The 16,463-nt window shown below is 50.5% G+C and overlaps 1 protein-coding gene across 4 annotated transcripts in view; it reads right to left on the bottom strand.

Moving 5' to 3' along the window:
- Nucleotides 1-2,386: 2,386 nt before the first annotated feature.
- LOC144500716 (NGFI-A-binding protein 1-like) overlaps nt 2,387-16,463 on the bottom strand; it is a 76,858-nt gene continuing 62,781 nt past the window's right edge. For all 4 annotated transcript variants that reach the window (XM_078224067.1, XM_078224064.1, XM_078224065.1 and 1 more), the window contains exons 7-8: nt 9,419-9,634; nt 2,387-2,822 (exon numbers count right to left, since the gene is read on the bottom strand). In XM_078224067.1, the coding sequence (XP_078080193.1) occupies nt 2,770-2,822; nt 9,419-9,634 (269 nt within the window). In that variant the 3' untranslated portion in view covers nt 2,387-2,769. The remainder of the gene's footprint in view (nt 2,823-9,418; nt 9,635-16,463) is intronic.

A 16,463-nucleotide genomic window follows, 5' to 3' on the forward strand; every position in this document is an offset into this window, starting at 1 on the left:
TCTGTCAGAGAGTGAGTGAAGTCTTGATGGGCTGAATGGCCTGCTTCTGCACTGTAGGGTTTCTATGATGCTATTTCTTTCCTCCGCGTACACCGGCTTCCCTCCAAATGCAGCTTTGTTATTCACCCCACATGGTGGTGAGTTCCACTATCTCATCCCTTCCTGGGGTAAGGAAGTTTCTCCTGAATTTCCTGTTCTGCCAACACTCATTGTCTCAGCTCACGATGGGAGACCTACCACTTCGATGCTCCACTCAGTGGAGGGGAAAAGCCAGTCGCACATAAGAAAGACAGACGGTTGGGTTTTCTCTCACACACTATGGAGTTCTCACTGGAACGGGGAACACTCTAGAAAAGGTAGGTGTGCATACACTCAGAAAGGGAGGGAATAAAACTGGAACAATTATTGTTCTTCTTTAGGTAAGTCCTCAAGGTTAAACTGATTTCAGAGCCTCTATCTGGAGTATTCCATTAAAGAAGTGGACTCCAAGCCATTAACTGCAAGCCCTGACTCTGTGGGCAAGGGGGGCTTGGGGGGGGAGGGGAGGGGCAGGAGTCCAATCCCATGGGCGCCCAATCCCTAATCCCGGTGGGCAAAGGGAGAGGGTCTAAATTGGGAGATGGAGGAGCGGCGTCGATTGGTGGCCTGTGGTATCCGAGGCTGATGGTGGTATGGTGGGTAAAAAATATCAGGGGCATTGGGGGGAGTGACCAATCATGGTGGGTTGGCGGGACAGGTAGATTGGATCCAGCTTTTCAGTAGAAAACCATTTAACTCCTGGATGTAACAGTCCACACTTCCCCTTAGCTGGCAGGTTTCCTCAACACTTTGGAGCCTGGCCGGCCAGTTAAATTTGAAATGATGGGTAAATCTGAGGCACGCAGACTCCTAAAGGGCAGAATTTTCCCGTCCAGCCCGCCACGGGAATCGTAGCGGACAGGGCACGGACCATGCAAAGGTGCGTTGACCTCGGGCGGGATTTTCCGGCCTTGAGGAGAGTGCAGCACAAAAACCCCGTCCCTAGTATTTAAATTGCCAACTCATCTTCGGAGAGTGGGGTGGTTATCCACTTGCCCCCTTCCTGCCCTTGTTCAAACCAATGGGATGGAGTCAGAATGCAGATCCTTACCCACCTGATACAAACCCACCAGTTATCCAGAGTTAAATTCTTTTTAATTATTCATTCATGGGATGTGGGCATCACTTGCTGTTAGCATTTGTTGCCCATCCATAATTGCCCTTGAACTGAGTGTCTTGTTAGGCCATTTTAGAGGGCATTTGAGAGCCAATCACATTGGAGTCACATGTAGGCCAGACCAGGTAGGGACAGCAGATTTCCTTCCCTAAAGGGCATTAGTGAACCAAATAGGTTTTTTTTTTACGATAGTTTCATGGTCATCGTTAAGACTATTAACTCGATATTTTTAGTGAATTCAAATTCCACCATCTGCTGTGGTGGGATTCGAACCCGAGTCCCCAGAACATTGCCCTGGGTCGCTGGATTACTAGTCCAGTGACAATACCACTACACCACTGCCTCTCTCAAAATCAAGTCTCTAATTAGAGTAGTTATGCTTCAGGCGGAGTTAGAACATAGTGCTGGGCGGAATAGACACTCGTCTCCTGGTTTAAGTCAGCTCAAAGAGGCTGGGGCGGGATTTTACAGCCGCATTCATCCCGAAACCGTAAACTCCCGCTTGAGGTCAACAGACCTTTCCATGGTCTGCTCCTCGCCCACTCCGATTCCCGTGGCGGATGGGACAGTACAATTTGCCCCTGCTGGTGTTCCCTTGAATTTAAAAGAAGGACTGATCCAGGATTCACGATCTGATATAAAGTTTATTTATTAGTCACAAGTAGGCTTACATTAACACTGCAATGATGTTACTGTGAAAATCCCCTAGTTGCCACACTCCAGCGCCTGTTCGGGTAACACTGAGGAAGAATTTAGCATGGCCAATTCACCTAACCAGCACGTCTTTTGGACTGTGGGAGGAAACCCACGCAGACACGGGGAGAACGTGCTGACTCCGCACAGAGAGTGACCCAAGCCAGGAATTGAACCCGGGTCCTAGTGCTGTGAGGCAGCAGTGCTAACCACTGTGCCACCGTGCCACCCACTGTGCCACCGTGCCACCTCTATATGCTGTCCAAAAGTACATCTGTTTGGGATGCAGACTGGATTGGAGATGTCCGTAATTGCCAAGGTTCACACACGTGATACTGTGACCTGGACGAACTGGCGCACATGACCTTTGAGCTATTGCTGCAGGAAGGGAAAGGCCAAAACTCGGTCAGAAAATGCACGAGTGCCCACCAGCTCGACGGATAAGGTCGGAGAGGGTGGCACCAAGAAAAGAGTACGGAGAATGATAACAAGACGCACTTTAAACGGCAAGTTTCACAAAGCTGTAAATATTTATTGTGTTATTGCTGTCTGGAACCAGACAATCACAGAATGACATTCACTTACAGTGACAAAAACTAAAAAAAAACATAAAGCAAAAACAATATTCTAATTCCTGAATCTGTGAAGTAAAAAAAAAAGTAACGGCCCACTAACTGTCCAGTTGCTGGTTTAGCAAACGTCAGTATATACAGAAACAACTGAAATACTCCAAAAAGTAATTCATCAAAGTTACACAAGTAAAAAAAAGTCATGTTTTATTAATTAGAAAAAAAACGAATAAATACTTTTGTACCTGAATGAATTAAAAAAGGAACCTAATCCATTACGCTTTTAAAAATGTCTAGTCACTAAGTGGAAGTTCATGAGTTGCGGTTTGTAACATCAGAATCCTCCTTGTAATTCTCTTCATCCTCTGCAACAAGAGAGCAAGAAATATCATAAGGGATATAGAAGGAGAAGGCAAAACACTGCGGATGCTGGAATCTAAAACAAACACAGAAAAATGCCGGGGAATCTCAGCAGGTCTGACAGAATCTGTGGAGAGAGAATGGAGCCCAAACTTTCGAGTCTGGACGACCCTTCGTCAAAGCTCTGAGGTTTTGAGCTCAGACGCTTCGAGCTCTGACGAAGGGTCATCCAGACTCGAAACGTTGGCTCTATTCTCTCTCCACAGGTGCTGTAAGACCTGCTGAGATTTTCCAGTATTTTTCTGTTCTTGCTGTAAAAAGGAGAAGTTTATTTGGATCGTGACGTGCATTTCTCCCACTGGCCGCGTAAAACCTTCCATATCATAGACTCACAAATCCTGGCATAAAGATTCTCCCACCCACAAAAGCAAAATCTCAGAATATTCACATCCCTCAATCTCCCCGGCCAACATTCCCTCCCTGCCTGCATTAATGATGTGCTGTAAATTATCAGTCTACGTTTATAACCACAGTCTTATTCCTCACTTCACACTGCAGCACTAGCCTCTGGTATGTTGCTTATCATAGAAATCATAGAAACCCTACAGTGCAGAGGGAGGCCATTCGGCCCATCGAGTCTGCACCGACCACAATCCCACCCAGGCCCTATCCCCACATATTTTACCCGCTAATCCCTCTAACTTACGCATCCCAGGACTCTAAGGGGCAATTTTTTTTTTAACCTGGCCAATCAACCTAACCCGCACATCTTTGGACTGTGGGAGGAAACCGGAGCACCCGGAGGAAACCCACGCAGACACGAGGAGAATGTGCAAACTCCACACAGACAGTGACCCGAGCTGGGAATCGAACCCGGGACCCTGGAGCTGTGAAGCAGCAGTGCTAACCACTGTGCTACCGTGCCGCCCATGATTATATTGGTGACAGAGGGTGAGATTTTCCAGCCACCCCACGCCATGTTTTCCAGCAGCGGAGGTAGCTCCCCATTGGCTGCTGGCGGGGTTGCCCAGTCTCACCGATGTGTACGCCCTTCTTGTATGGCTTGCCCATCCGCCACCGGGGAAATCATAGAATCCCTACAGTGCAGAAGGAGGCCATTCGGCCCACTGAGTCTGTACCGATCACAATCCTACCCAGGCTCTACCCCCTTAACCCCACATATTTGCCCCGCTAATCCCCCTGACACTAAGGGGCAACTCAGCATGGCCAATCAACCTAACCCGCATATCTTTGGACTGTGGGAGGAAACCGGAGCACCTGGAGGAAACCCACGCAGACACGGGGAGAACGTGCGAACTCCACACAGACAGTGACTCAAGCCGGGAATCGAACCCGGGTCCCTGGCGCTGTGAGGCAGCAGTGCTAACCACTGTGCCACCGTGTCGCCCGGAGATGCCGCCAGCGGGACAGTCCGGAAAATCCCGCCCAGAGACTTTTGTCCTTGCACTGTGGAATCTGCTTCCTGAACCTTTCCACATTTCAACATCTCTGCCCTCTCCAAAAGGCTTCACAAAACTTTCATTAATGCCTTTGGCCACTGCCACCCCCACCACCCCTCGCCTCCTCCCCCACACCTTGCAAAAGCACCCTGCAATTTTTCACTGTGTTCAGGTTGCTATGGAAGTGCAAATTGTTGTTGTAACATTGTAGGTTTTGCAAATGCCATATCAGAATGGGAGTATGACAATTATGACAATACAACGAGTAGGAATGTAATGAGCCGACGTATTTAAAAATATAAAGAAAGCGTTTGCGGGTGGCGTTGGGGGAGGACAGCTTCTATCCCATAGGGACCGACTTCCGAAATAAAACCAGGAGCTTTAGAAATGCAAAAACCAGGTGAACTGGAGTCCTGATTCCCAACTACGAAAGCAAGTACTCTGTGCTCAGGGTTAAAGCATTGTTCCTTCCTGCACCATTCTGAATGCAAGCGGTTCCACGTCAGAGTGTAATCAGTTAATAAACTGAGACTGTTGCAAAGCTGAAACAAAAACAGGAGGTGCTGAAATGTCCCTCTTATCTGTTTCTCCTCCAGAAATAGTTCACACACTGTGCAAAACTTGCAAATTTCCCAAGGCGATTGATTTTGTTCCTACTTGTAGAGTTTATTTATTAGTGTCACATGTCGGTTTACATTAACACTGCAATGAGTTACTGTGAAAAATCCCCTAGTCGCCACACTCTGGCGCTTGTCCGGGAACACTGAGGGAAAATTTAGCACGGCCAATGCACCTAACCAGCACGTCTTTCAGACTGTGGGAGGAAACCGGAGCATCCGGAGGAAAACCCATGTAGACACGGGGAGAACGTGCAGACTCCGCACAGACAGTGACCCAAGCCCGGGAATCGAACCCAGGTCGCCGGAGCTGTCAGGCAGCAGTGCTAATCACTGTGCCACCATACTTACCCTCCTGTCTGACTTTTAGTTTTAATTCTCTTATTTATTCCCCAATAAATTCCCATCCCCTGCGACAATGAAATTTTCAGAGGAAAGGGGAAACAACAGGGATTTACAAATTGACAATAGGTTCGAAAAAAAATACACACTTAAAGCCATTGTGCAGCTTTTAGTTAAACGGGGCTTGAATTTGCGACCTCGGCCAAAGGGTCATGTCTGCTACTGACAGATTCACGTCAAGGCTGTCTTTTTTTACCCTTTATTCTTTTACAGGATGTGGACATCACTGGCTAGACCAGCATTTATTGCCCATCCCTAATTGCCCTTGAATGGGGTGGCTTGCCTGGCCATTGCAGAGGGCAGTTAAGAGTATTAGAATCCTACAGTGCAGAAGGAGGCCATTCGGCCCATCGAGTCTGCACCGACCACAATCCCACCCAGGCCCTATCCCCATAACCTTATGCATTTACCCTAGTTAGACTCCCTGACACTAAACGGGCAATTTAGCATGGCCAATCCACCTCACCCGCACATCTTTGGACTAGGAGGAACTCTACTCTACTCAACACAGACAGTGACCCAAGCCGGGAATCGAACCCGGGTCCCTGGCGCTGTGAGGCAGCAGTATTAATCACTGTGCCACCTTGCCGTCAATCACATTGCTGTAGGCGAGACCAGGTAGGGATAGCACACTTCCTTCTCTGAAAGACATCAGTGAACCAGATAGGTTTTGTTTTCAAACAACAATCGATGATAGTTTCATGATCGCTATTACTGAGCCTAGCCTTATATTTCAGATTTTTAAAACTAAATCCCCAGAGCATTAGTCTCAGAATTACCAGTCCAACGACATTCCCTCTACACCACTGTCTCCCCTTGAAGGTCTGCTTAATGGAGATCCTAGAATCATAGAATCCCAACAGTGCAGGAGGCCATTCGGCCCATTGCGCCTGCACCATCTCTCTGAAGGGCATCTTAACCCGGCCCTCTCCCCCTACCCTATCCCTGTAACCCCCACGTGTCCAATCCACCTAACCCACACATTTTTGGACTGTGGGAGGAAACCAGAGCACCCGGAGGAAACCCACGCAGACAAAGGGAGAACGTGCAGACTCCACACAGTTACCCAAGGCCGGAATTGAACCCGGGCCCCTGGCATTGTGAGGCAGCAACGTTAACCACTGTGCCCTCACGTTGATACAGCAACGCCAACATTTACTCGGTTAAAAGATTTACTGCCATTGAGATGAAGGAAGATCAGTGAGATGGGGCCAACAGTGTTGAGGGTGGGGATTGCTTGGACAGGGGAAAGGTTTCAATGAGTGTCCAGTGTTTGGAACTTACCTCCGTAAAATAGTGATTTTAACTGACTGAGAAAATGTTTTGGTTTGGTTTTGTTAGAGGGGACGAGTTTGTATTTTACACCCACACAGGATCATTTAGAACAAACTTTAGTTGTTGGTTAGTATCAAAGGAGGGAGTCAGTTTCTCATCCTCATTAGCTAAAGCCCTTCAAATCCCAGTATTTCCCCATCAATCCATCGACTAGGCTTCTCAGTGAAAGGGATAAAGTGATAATTTTGCAGGATGAGGAAGCTCACCGGAGTCCTGATTCACACCAACAAAACTCCTGATCCCAGTCACAGCTGACCGGGGCAGATTTCCCAATCCAATGTAGAAAACTACTGGTCAACAGTAACTTTCCACAGCATCCAGACATGACTTGTAGAGAAGCTGGTATTGCCCAGCGTAGGTGGAAATGGTCATTAGGTGCAACATTCTCAGGGAAGGAGGTCACTGAGATGCAAGAATGCAGGAACGTAGGAGGCTGAATAGAAATGGGTATTTAACCACCCTCCCGCCGCCCCCACTCCCCCCAATCCCCAATTCTGCCCTTGCCAAAGGCACAGATCATTTTTTTATTCATTCACTGGATGTGGACTGGGTGGCCAGGCCAGCATTCATTGCCCATTCTGTTATTGCCCTTGAGAAGGTGGTGGTGAGCTGCTTTCTTGGACTGTTGTATTCAATCACACACCTGACTTGTCCCTTGTAGATTGTGGGCAGGCTTTGGGGAGTCAGGAAGCGAGTTACTCTCCACAGGATTCCTAGTCTCTGACCTGCTCTTGTAGCCGCAGTATTTATATGGCTAATCCAGTTGAGTTTCCAGTCAATGGCAACCCCCAGGATGTTGATGAGGGATTCATTCATGGTAATGCCATTGAATGTCAATGGAATCTAGATCCTTGGCGCTGTGAGGCAGCAGTGCTAACCATTGTGTCATCGTGCCTGCCTATATGTCAAAGGGCAATGGTGAGATTCTCTCTTGTTGTAGATGGTCATTGCCTGGTACTGATGTAGCACAAATGTTACTTGCCACTTGTCAACCCAAGGCTGTATATTATCCAGGTCTTGCTGCATTTGGACACGGGATGCTTCAGTATCTGTGGAATTCTAAATGGTGCTGAACATTATGCAGTCATCTGCGAACATCCCCACTTCTGGCCTTAAGATGGAAGGAAGGTCAGTGATGAAGCAGCTGAAGATGGTCGGACCTAAGACAATCCCGTGAAGAACTCCTGTAATGGTGTCCTGGAACTGAGATGATTGGCCGCCAACAACCGCAATCACCTTCCTTTGTGCTAGGTACGACTCCAGCCAGCGGAGAGTTTCCCCCGCTGTTTCCCATTGACTCCCAGTTCTGCTGGGGCTGCTTGATATTACACTTGGTCAAGTTCGGCCGTGATATCAAGGGCAGTCACTCTCCTCTCACTGTCATCTAACTAGGTTGGCCGGAGAGCGTCTTGACACCAAGCTGTAAGAACATTATCAACAGGTCTGACCGCTGGCTTTTTGAGATGTACACAGGATTTCTCCATTATCGGTTTAATCAAACTAACCCAAAAGTAGCAAAGGAAACTGAAGTCACAGATAGCATTTAGACTCAAACTTGTGATCATCACAGTTGAAAGTTTAGTGTTAAAAAGAACACTTTAGGACCTCTGGTTGAGATTTGCAATGTTGTTGTATTGTACCGGTCAACATTATTCCTCCTATCCCTCTGCACAGGATGGGCCTTCATTCCCATTTTCCCTGAAGATGATTTGGTCACATAGGAATTAAGAGCTGGCCTTTCGGCCCTCCGAGCCTGCTCCGCCATTCAATAGGATCATGGCTGATCCGGCTGCGGTCTCATCTCTACTTTGCCATCTGCCCTCCTCCCGCCCCCGATGATTGTTGACTCCCGTATCTCTCAGAAATCTGTCGGAACCCAGCCTTGAATATATTCAATGATCCATCTCAGCTCCCCTGTAATGCTGGGCCAACAGATCAGGACTTTACCCATCACCGGGTGCCACCTATTACAACACACACGCCCGGCCTGGAGACGACTCACCCATCACAAGACGATTAACTCATTTTCCTGGAGGGATGGTGGGGGGGGGTTGTCTCCCCTGTTTAGGTAAAAGGCACTGTCTGGTATAGAGACAGTCTTCGATTTCATTTGGTTCCAGATTCGATCATGTTGGGGTAGGGTGCTGGGGAGTGGTGGCAAAGGGTCACTGATTGTATCAGGGTGGCAGGTCGATCGGGTGCTGGAGGGAGGGGTGCAGCCAGAATCCTCGGTGAATCCAGTGATTCCTGCTGGAATCAGCACAGGAATAAATAATGAGGTGGAGATGCCGGCGTTGGACTGTGTTGAGCACAGTAAGAAGTCTCACCACACCCCAGGTTAAAGTCCAACAGGTTCATTTGGAATCACGAGCTTTCGGAGCGCTGCTCCAGGGAGCGCTGCTCCGAAAGCTCGTGATTCCAAATGAACCTGTTGGACTTTAACCTGGGGTGTGGTGAGACTTCTTACTGGGATAAATAATGGGAGGGAAACAGGAGTGGGCTTGGCCGGAAGAACCAACACTTCCTGCTGGATTCTCATCTGCTGGAGCGAGATACTGGGAGGCAGCTGGCGACCGGAACCCATGTCCCCGCAGAGCCCAGCACCCTCGGGAATAGGATGAGGAGGAGGAGAAGAGAGAGAGAGAGATAACTGTGATATACAAAACAGATGAGAAGTCGCCCAACACTTCTGGCCCCGCATTACAGCACATCACACCTCGGAGCGAGCAAAGCACACAGACATGCAGTCAGCAGCGGATCTCTGTGGCGTATCAAAACTTTATTTACCGGAAAAGGCTTCCTGTTTGATTCTGGGGCTGATCCTCTCCCCCTCCTCGGTACTAGGTGAGGCGTGCTGCTGTGCCACTCGTAGCCCCTCGTCAATCAGTGCCAGCTGGATCATCTGTTTAGTTTTGCTCTGGCACGGCCTGAACGTGCTGGGAATGTCTGAGGGGCAGGGGGATGGCGCCAGACTGGAGTTTGAAGTCATGTCCTCCGACGCATCTGGATCAAAAGGACAACTTTAGAAAAATGACAGCTGCAGTTTTATGCGTTAATGTTTGATTGCAAAGCGGAAAAGCATGTGGTCTTTCTACACTGCTCATCTGACCCTAATTTTCCCCTCACTAGAAACACTAATGAATAAGGGAACTGGAGGGTTGTTGACAAGCACACACACATCTGTCATCTCATGTGTGATCTGCCCAAGGGTAGCCTTGTCCGCTGATCACACAGTAGATTCATAGAGTAGGATCAAGAGGAAGCTCCACGTTTGCCCTGCGAAGACCCCTCAGGATCTACAGTGCAGAAGGAGGCCATTCGGCCCATCGAGCCTGCACTGATTACAATCCCACCCAGACCCTATCCCCGTAACCCCACATATTTACCTCGCTAACCCCACTAGCCTACTCATCCCGGGACACTAAGGGGCAATTTTAGCATGGCCACTCCACCTAACCTGCACATCTTTGCACTGTGGGAGGAAACCAGAGCACTCGGAGGAAACCCACGCAGACACGGGGAGAACGTGCGAACTCCACACAGACAGTGACCCAAGCCGGGAATCGAACCCAGCTCCCTGGAGCTGTGAGGCAGCACTGCTAACCAATGTGCCACCGTGCTGCCCCATAATCATAGAAACCATACTGTACAGAAGGAGGCCGTTCGGCCCATCAAGCCTGCACCGACAACAATCCCACCCAGGCCCTATCCCCGTAACGCCACATATATCCCCTGCCTGATACTAAGGGTTATTAAGCACGGCGAATGCACCTAACCTGCACATCACTGGAGTGTGGGAGGAAACTGGAGCACCCGGAGGAAACCCTGCAGACAAAGAACAAAGAACAATACAGCACAGGAACAGGCCCTTCGGCCCTCCAAACGCGTGCCGCTCCCTGGTCCAAGCTAGACCATTCTTTTGTATCCCTCCATTCCCACTCCGTTCATATGGCTATCTAGATAAGTCTTAAACGTTCCCAGTGTGTCCGCCTCCACCACCTTGCCCGGCAGCGCATTCCAGGCCCCCACCACCCTCTGTGTAAAATATGTCCTTCTGATATCTGTGTTAAACCTCCCCCCCTTCACCTTGAACCTATGGCCCCTCGTGAACGTCACCACCGACCTGGGGAAAAGCTTCCCACCATTCACCCTATCTATGCCTTTCATAATTTTATACACCTCTATTAAGTCTCCCCTCATCCTCCGCCTTTCCAGGGAGAACAACCCCAGTTTACCCAATCTCTCCTCATAACTAAGCCCCTCCATACCAGGCAACATCCTGGTAAACCTCCTCTGTACTCTCTCCACACGGGGAGAACGTGCAAACTCCACACAGATAGTGACCCAAGCCGGGAATCGAACCCAGCTCCCTGGAGCTGTGAGGGCAGCACTGCTAACCACTGTGCCACCGTGCTGCCCCATACTCATAGAAACCACACTGTACGGAAGGAGGCCGTTCGGCCCATCAAGCCTGCACCGACAACAATCCCACCCAGGCCCGATTCTCGTAACGCCACATATGTCCCCTGCCTGACACTAAGGATTAGTTAGCATGGCCAGTCCACCTAACCTGCACATCACTGGAGTGCGGGAGGAAACCGGAGCACCCGGAGGAAAACCGTGCAGACACGGGGAGAATGTGCAAACTCTCCACACAGTCACCCGAGGCTGGATTCGAACCCGGGTCCCTGGTGCTGTGAGACAGCAGTGCTAACCACTGTGCCATCCTGCCGCCCTATGTCAGTGATGGTTTGACACTGCCTTCCCCCCTCAGGCCAGAACGAGGTGGCAGATCCCAAGTCCACCTCAGCCAGAATGTGAATCAAACCCACGCTGCTGCTGTTATTCTGAGCCGCACACACACCAGCCGTCTAATCTAACCAGCCCTCGTGGGGAAATATTTACCTACCACAAGCTCAAGGCCATCGCTGGACAATTAAGACAATATTTTTATTTAACAGATGTTTGCGAGCTCATGTGCCTGCAACACTTTCCTTTTGATGCCATTTCTTGGCCTGTCTGACTGCAGTTATGAGTAGCCAGGACCAGCATTCACTGCTACGTTGTCTCCCCGCCTCTTTCTCTGTGAGAAAGCAAGCAATTCTCTCAGAGGCAAAGGTAACCCGGTCTCTAGGTCCAATATCCTGCGAGTCCCGTGGGTAAGCAGAGGATGCAGATTTAAGTTAATGAGTTTGACTCTATAACTCAACTGACCTGTAGTTCTGGACTCTCCCACAAGAGGAAGCTCCACATTTGCCCTGTGAAGACCTCTCAGGATCTTAAAGGCTTTGACCAAGTCGGTCACCGAGAGGATGAGTTTTGTCAGTTCTCAATGGGGCCACTAGATGGGGCAGGGCACACAGTGGCCAGAATGTAATGCCCTTTCCCCCACAACAGGGCAGTGTGGGGGGTGGGGGGCAGTTAAACAAGTAGGAGGGTGGCAGGGGAGACCCTACTGTCTTCCCCCCTCCACCCCAATTTAGTTCGTGATGGGAAGGTCTCTCTGCTCTGTCTCTCTGATTGAGGCCTTGAAATGGGCAATTAATCCAGCAGCAGGCGGGGTGGGTGAGGGGGTGCGCAGCTGAGAGCCACCCTCTTGCCCTTCCTGCCAACCACCCACCCCCCTCCCCCACCCTCCCAACCCGCAGCCCCCGCCTCCCATCTTCACCCACCTGTGACCGGACGTCTGTTGACAATCCTGGCACTTAAGTGGGTGCCCTGACCAGTTGCTTCCAGTGACTGCGTACGGGTCGCCCAATAGGCACTCCCTCTGGTTTGGGATCTGTGCTGGGCAAAGCCATTCAGCACCGCTGCCAACCTCTGAGTGGCCGGCAGCTCTCAGCAGGGGGGTGTCTCCCCCCCCCCCCCCCGACATCCCCCCCCATCCCCCACCCCACCCCCACCCACAGCCCCCCACCCCCCCAAAGCCCCCCCACCCCACCCCCACCCACAGCCACCCCACCCACAACCGCACCCACAGCCCCCTCACCCACAGCCCCCCCACCCCTCACACCCACAGCCCCCCCACCCCCCCCCACACGTCCTTGATCCCAGGATAGGCCCCATCACTGGCCACCTTAGTGCCTGAGCGACACTTAGCACGGTGAGCTGTGCTTAAAAGAGATGGCGGGGGGAGGCAGCTCTCAAGACCCCCCCCCCCCCCCCCCCCCCAGTGCCTCCATTAAATACTGCCCAGTCAGGAGGAGCGGCTGGAGAAAGGATTGATAAGTTGTCTGCTCCTTTTTAAAATTTTTAATTGTCCAAGGAAGGTGAGAATCAGAAGGCACGGAGGATTACAGTGGGAGTGATATGGGTCAGGGTGCTAAACTCACCATTTCACAATTGAATATGGAAAGCCGAGGGTTACAGAGAACAGTACAGCACAGGACCAGGCCCTTCGGCCCACAATGTTGTGCCAAACATGACACCAATTGAACCAATCCCTTTTGCCTGTCCTTGGTCCACGTCCCTCGATTGTCGAGTGTGCAGCGGGAAAAGCCCAAACATTGTTCATTGCAAACTCCCAATCAATTTTCTCCCCCCTCGTCCGATACCCATCGACTTCCCTAAAGGGGTGCGGCTCCAGCAGTCACAGGCATTCCTGAGTCTTACTCAAGCTCTTAACACCCGTGTGGTAAACTTGAGGAGTGAGTGCGTGCTCCCAGCACAGATTCCCAGCCAGAGGGAGGTGCCTGTTGGGAAACTGCAGGCCGACCTCGTGCCATTTTTCTACCCTGAAGCCGCAGAGATGGTGAGCCACACCCGCAAAATATTCTCCCACCTCAAATTTGCCATCGATGGCTCACTGGATTACAGGAGACATCTCTGTCTAATCCAACCATCACCAAACATTCAAACCCGTGCTGCTTAAAAGCTGCATAACAAACAAGGGGCAGAAACCTAAAAGGCTACAGACCATAGAATCCCTACAGTGCAGAAGGAGGCTATTCAACCCATCGAGTCTGCCCCAACTCTCCGAAAAAGCATCTCACCCAGGCCCTCCCCTCCCCTCTGCCCTATCCCCATAACTCCATGCATTAACCATGACTATTCCATCTAACCTACACGTCTTTGGACACTAAGGGGCAATTTAGCATGGTCACTCCACCTTAACCCTGCACATCTTTCGAGATTGAGAGGAAACCCACGTAGACATGGGAAGAACGTGCAAACTCCACACAGACAGTCATCCAGGGCTGGAATTGAACCCAATGGGTTCTTTCTGTGCTGTAAAGCTCTCTGACTATAAATCTTTGACTAAAGTTACTGTCCCTTCTGAGACATGAGTTAGAATCCTACAGTGCAGAAGGAGGCCATTCGGCCCATCAAGTCTGCACTGACCACAATCCCAACCAGCCCCATCCCCATAACCTTATGCACCTACCCTAGCTAGTCCTCCTGGCACTAAGGGGCAATTTAGCATGGCCAAACAACCTAACCCGCACATCTTTGGACTGTGGGCGGAAACCGGAGCATCCGGAGGAAACCCATGCAGACACGGGGAGAACGTGCGAACTCCACTCTGAGGCAGCAGTGCTAACCACTGTGCCACCATGCCACCTATCCATGTCGCTGGATCAAATGCTGGAAAATTGGATTGGAGTAGATAGGTGGTTGATGGTTGGTGCAAACACGATGGGCTGAAGGGCCTCTTTCTGAGCTGTGAAACTCTCTGAATATGACTCTTTGTCTAAAGTTGCTGTCCCTTCCGAGAGATGAGCTATTAGATCCCACACCAATGCTCCCCCAGTTGATTGAGAAAGAACTTCTGTGAAAGAATAAAAAATCCAGCAGCATCATGCCAAAGAAGCACGTTTCATTTGATAACACTCATGTGAAGCACTTTGGAATGTTTCATTACGTTGTAAAGGTGCCATATATATGCAAGTTATTGTTGTACACCTCCTGTCAATCATGAGAAGACAAGTCGAGGGGGCGGGAGAGAGGAGGAGGAGGAGGATGAGGAGGATGGGCACTGATGCTACATTCATGACCCCCAGACCATCCCAGCTTGCGAAGGAGGCAGTGCAGGGGAGCAACTAGCGAGGTGCTGAGAGACCCTGGGACTGAGACTTTGTTAATAGAATTTGAGAGGATGCAAGTCCTCCTCACCACCAGGTGGCAGAGTGCCAGGTGACTCCTAACAGTTGCGACATGCATGCAGTCTTCAAGAGCTTCATGCTTCCCACCCCACCGTCCTAAGACATGGGGTTCAGGTGGCCCCTTCTCTCAAACAGAGTGATTGAGCTCACCCGGTCTTCGGCTCCCACTCAAACGGAGACAAAAGCAGTACTTTGTGATCTGAACAGAGCAAAAAGAAAACGCATTTCCTTGCATAAAAATGCTCTATTTTCCTCTCCATTACAAGTCACATGAGCCATGAGGTTCCGATCGGCGTTTAGTTTCCAGGGCAGTACATGGCTCGCTCCAGAGAGAAACATGAGCGGTGTGTAGTGCTGCCTCAGATTTTACCTTTGTTCCAGGAAATGGCTGGCTCCTGTGCTGTTAACTTCAAGTCCCACACCAGAGACTCAAACACATAGGGAGAGGGTTTTCACCCCACCCCCATGTTTTCCCCACAGCAGAGGCGGCTCACCACTGGCTGCCAATGGGATCTTTTTTATTTATTCATTCCTGGGACCTGGGCGTCGCTGGCTGGGCCCAGCATTTATTGCCCATCCCTAGTTACCCTTGGAGGGCTGCTGACGGTCAACCACATTGCTGTGGCTCTGGAGTCACATGTAGGCCAGACCAGGTAAGGACGGCAGATTTCCTTCCCTAAAGGCCATAAGCGAACCAGGTTTCTCCGACAATCGACAATGGGCTTCATGGTCGTCGGTAGATTCTTAATTCCAGATTTTTTTTATTGAATTCAAATTCTGTCATCTGCCGTGGCGGGATTCGAACCCAGGTCCCCAGAACATTAGCTGAGTTTCTGGATTAATGGTCTGGCAATAATATCACTCGGCCATCTGCTCCACTATCGGTCCCACTGATGTCGACAGCATTGTGGGTGGCTCGCCCATCCCGCCATCGGGGAACCCGTCGCAAGGGGTTGCCTTTGGCGGGACCAGAAGATCCCGCCAGTGGGGGGACCAGAAGATCCCGCCAGTGGGGGAAAGAGGGGAAAATCCCACCCATAATCTCGAGTGGTACTGAGGGAGGGCTGCACTGTCGGAGCTGCTGCCATTCAGTCCAGACACTAAACCGATACCATGCTGGGCCTTCTCATGTGAATGTAAATCATTTTATGGCATTTCTCAAAGGAGAGCAGGGAGGTTCTCCCCGTTTCCCCGCAACGTTTGCCCTTCAACCCGCATTGTGAAAAGCAGCTGATCTGATCATGAAACTGATTGTTGTCTGTGGAATCTTCCTAAGAATAGTTGAAAGTCAGGAATCACAGAATCCTACAGTGCAGAAGAGGCCCTTCGGCCCATCGAGTCTGCACCGATGCATGAAAGGCCCTGACCTCCCCACCTCATCCCACTTGCCAGCACTTGGCCCATAGCTCTGAACGTCATGACGTGCCAAGTACTCATCCAGGTACTTTTTAAAGGATGTGAGGCATCCCGCCTCCGTCACCCTCCCAGGCAGCGCATTCCAGACCCTCACCACCTCCTGTGTAAAAAAGTTCTTCCTCAGATCCCCCCTAAACCACCCACCCCTCACTTTTAGTTTGTGTCCCTTTGTAACTGACCCTTCAACTAAGGGGAACAGCTGCTCGCTATCCACCCTGTCCATGCCCCTCATAGTCTTGAACACCTCAATCAGGGGGTCACCCCTCAGTCATCTCTGCTCCAGAGAAAACAACCCAAGCCTATCCAACCTCTCT

This window comes from Mustelus asterias, chromosome 11, assembly GCF_964213995.1.
Source record: "Mustelus asterias chromosome 11, sMusAst1.hap1.1, whole genome shotgun sequence".
In the NCBI taxonomy this organism is placed as follows: Eukaryota; Metazoa; Chordata; class Chondrichthyes; order Carcharhiniformes; family Triakidae; genus Mustelus; species Mustelus asterias.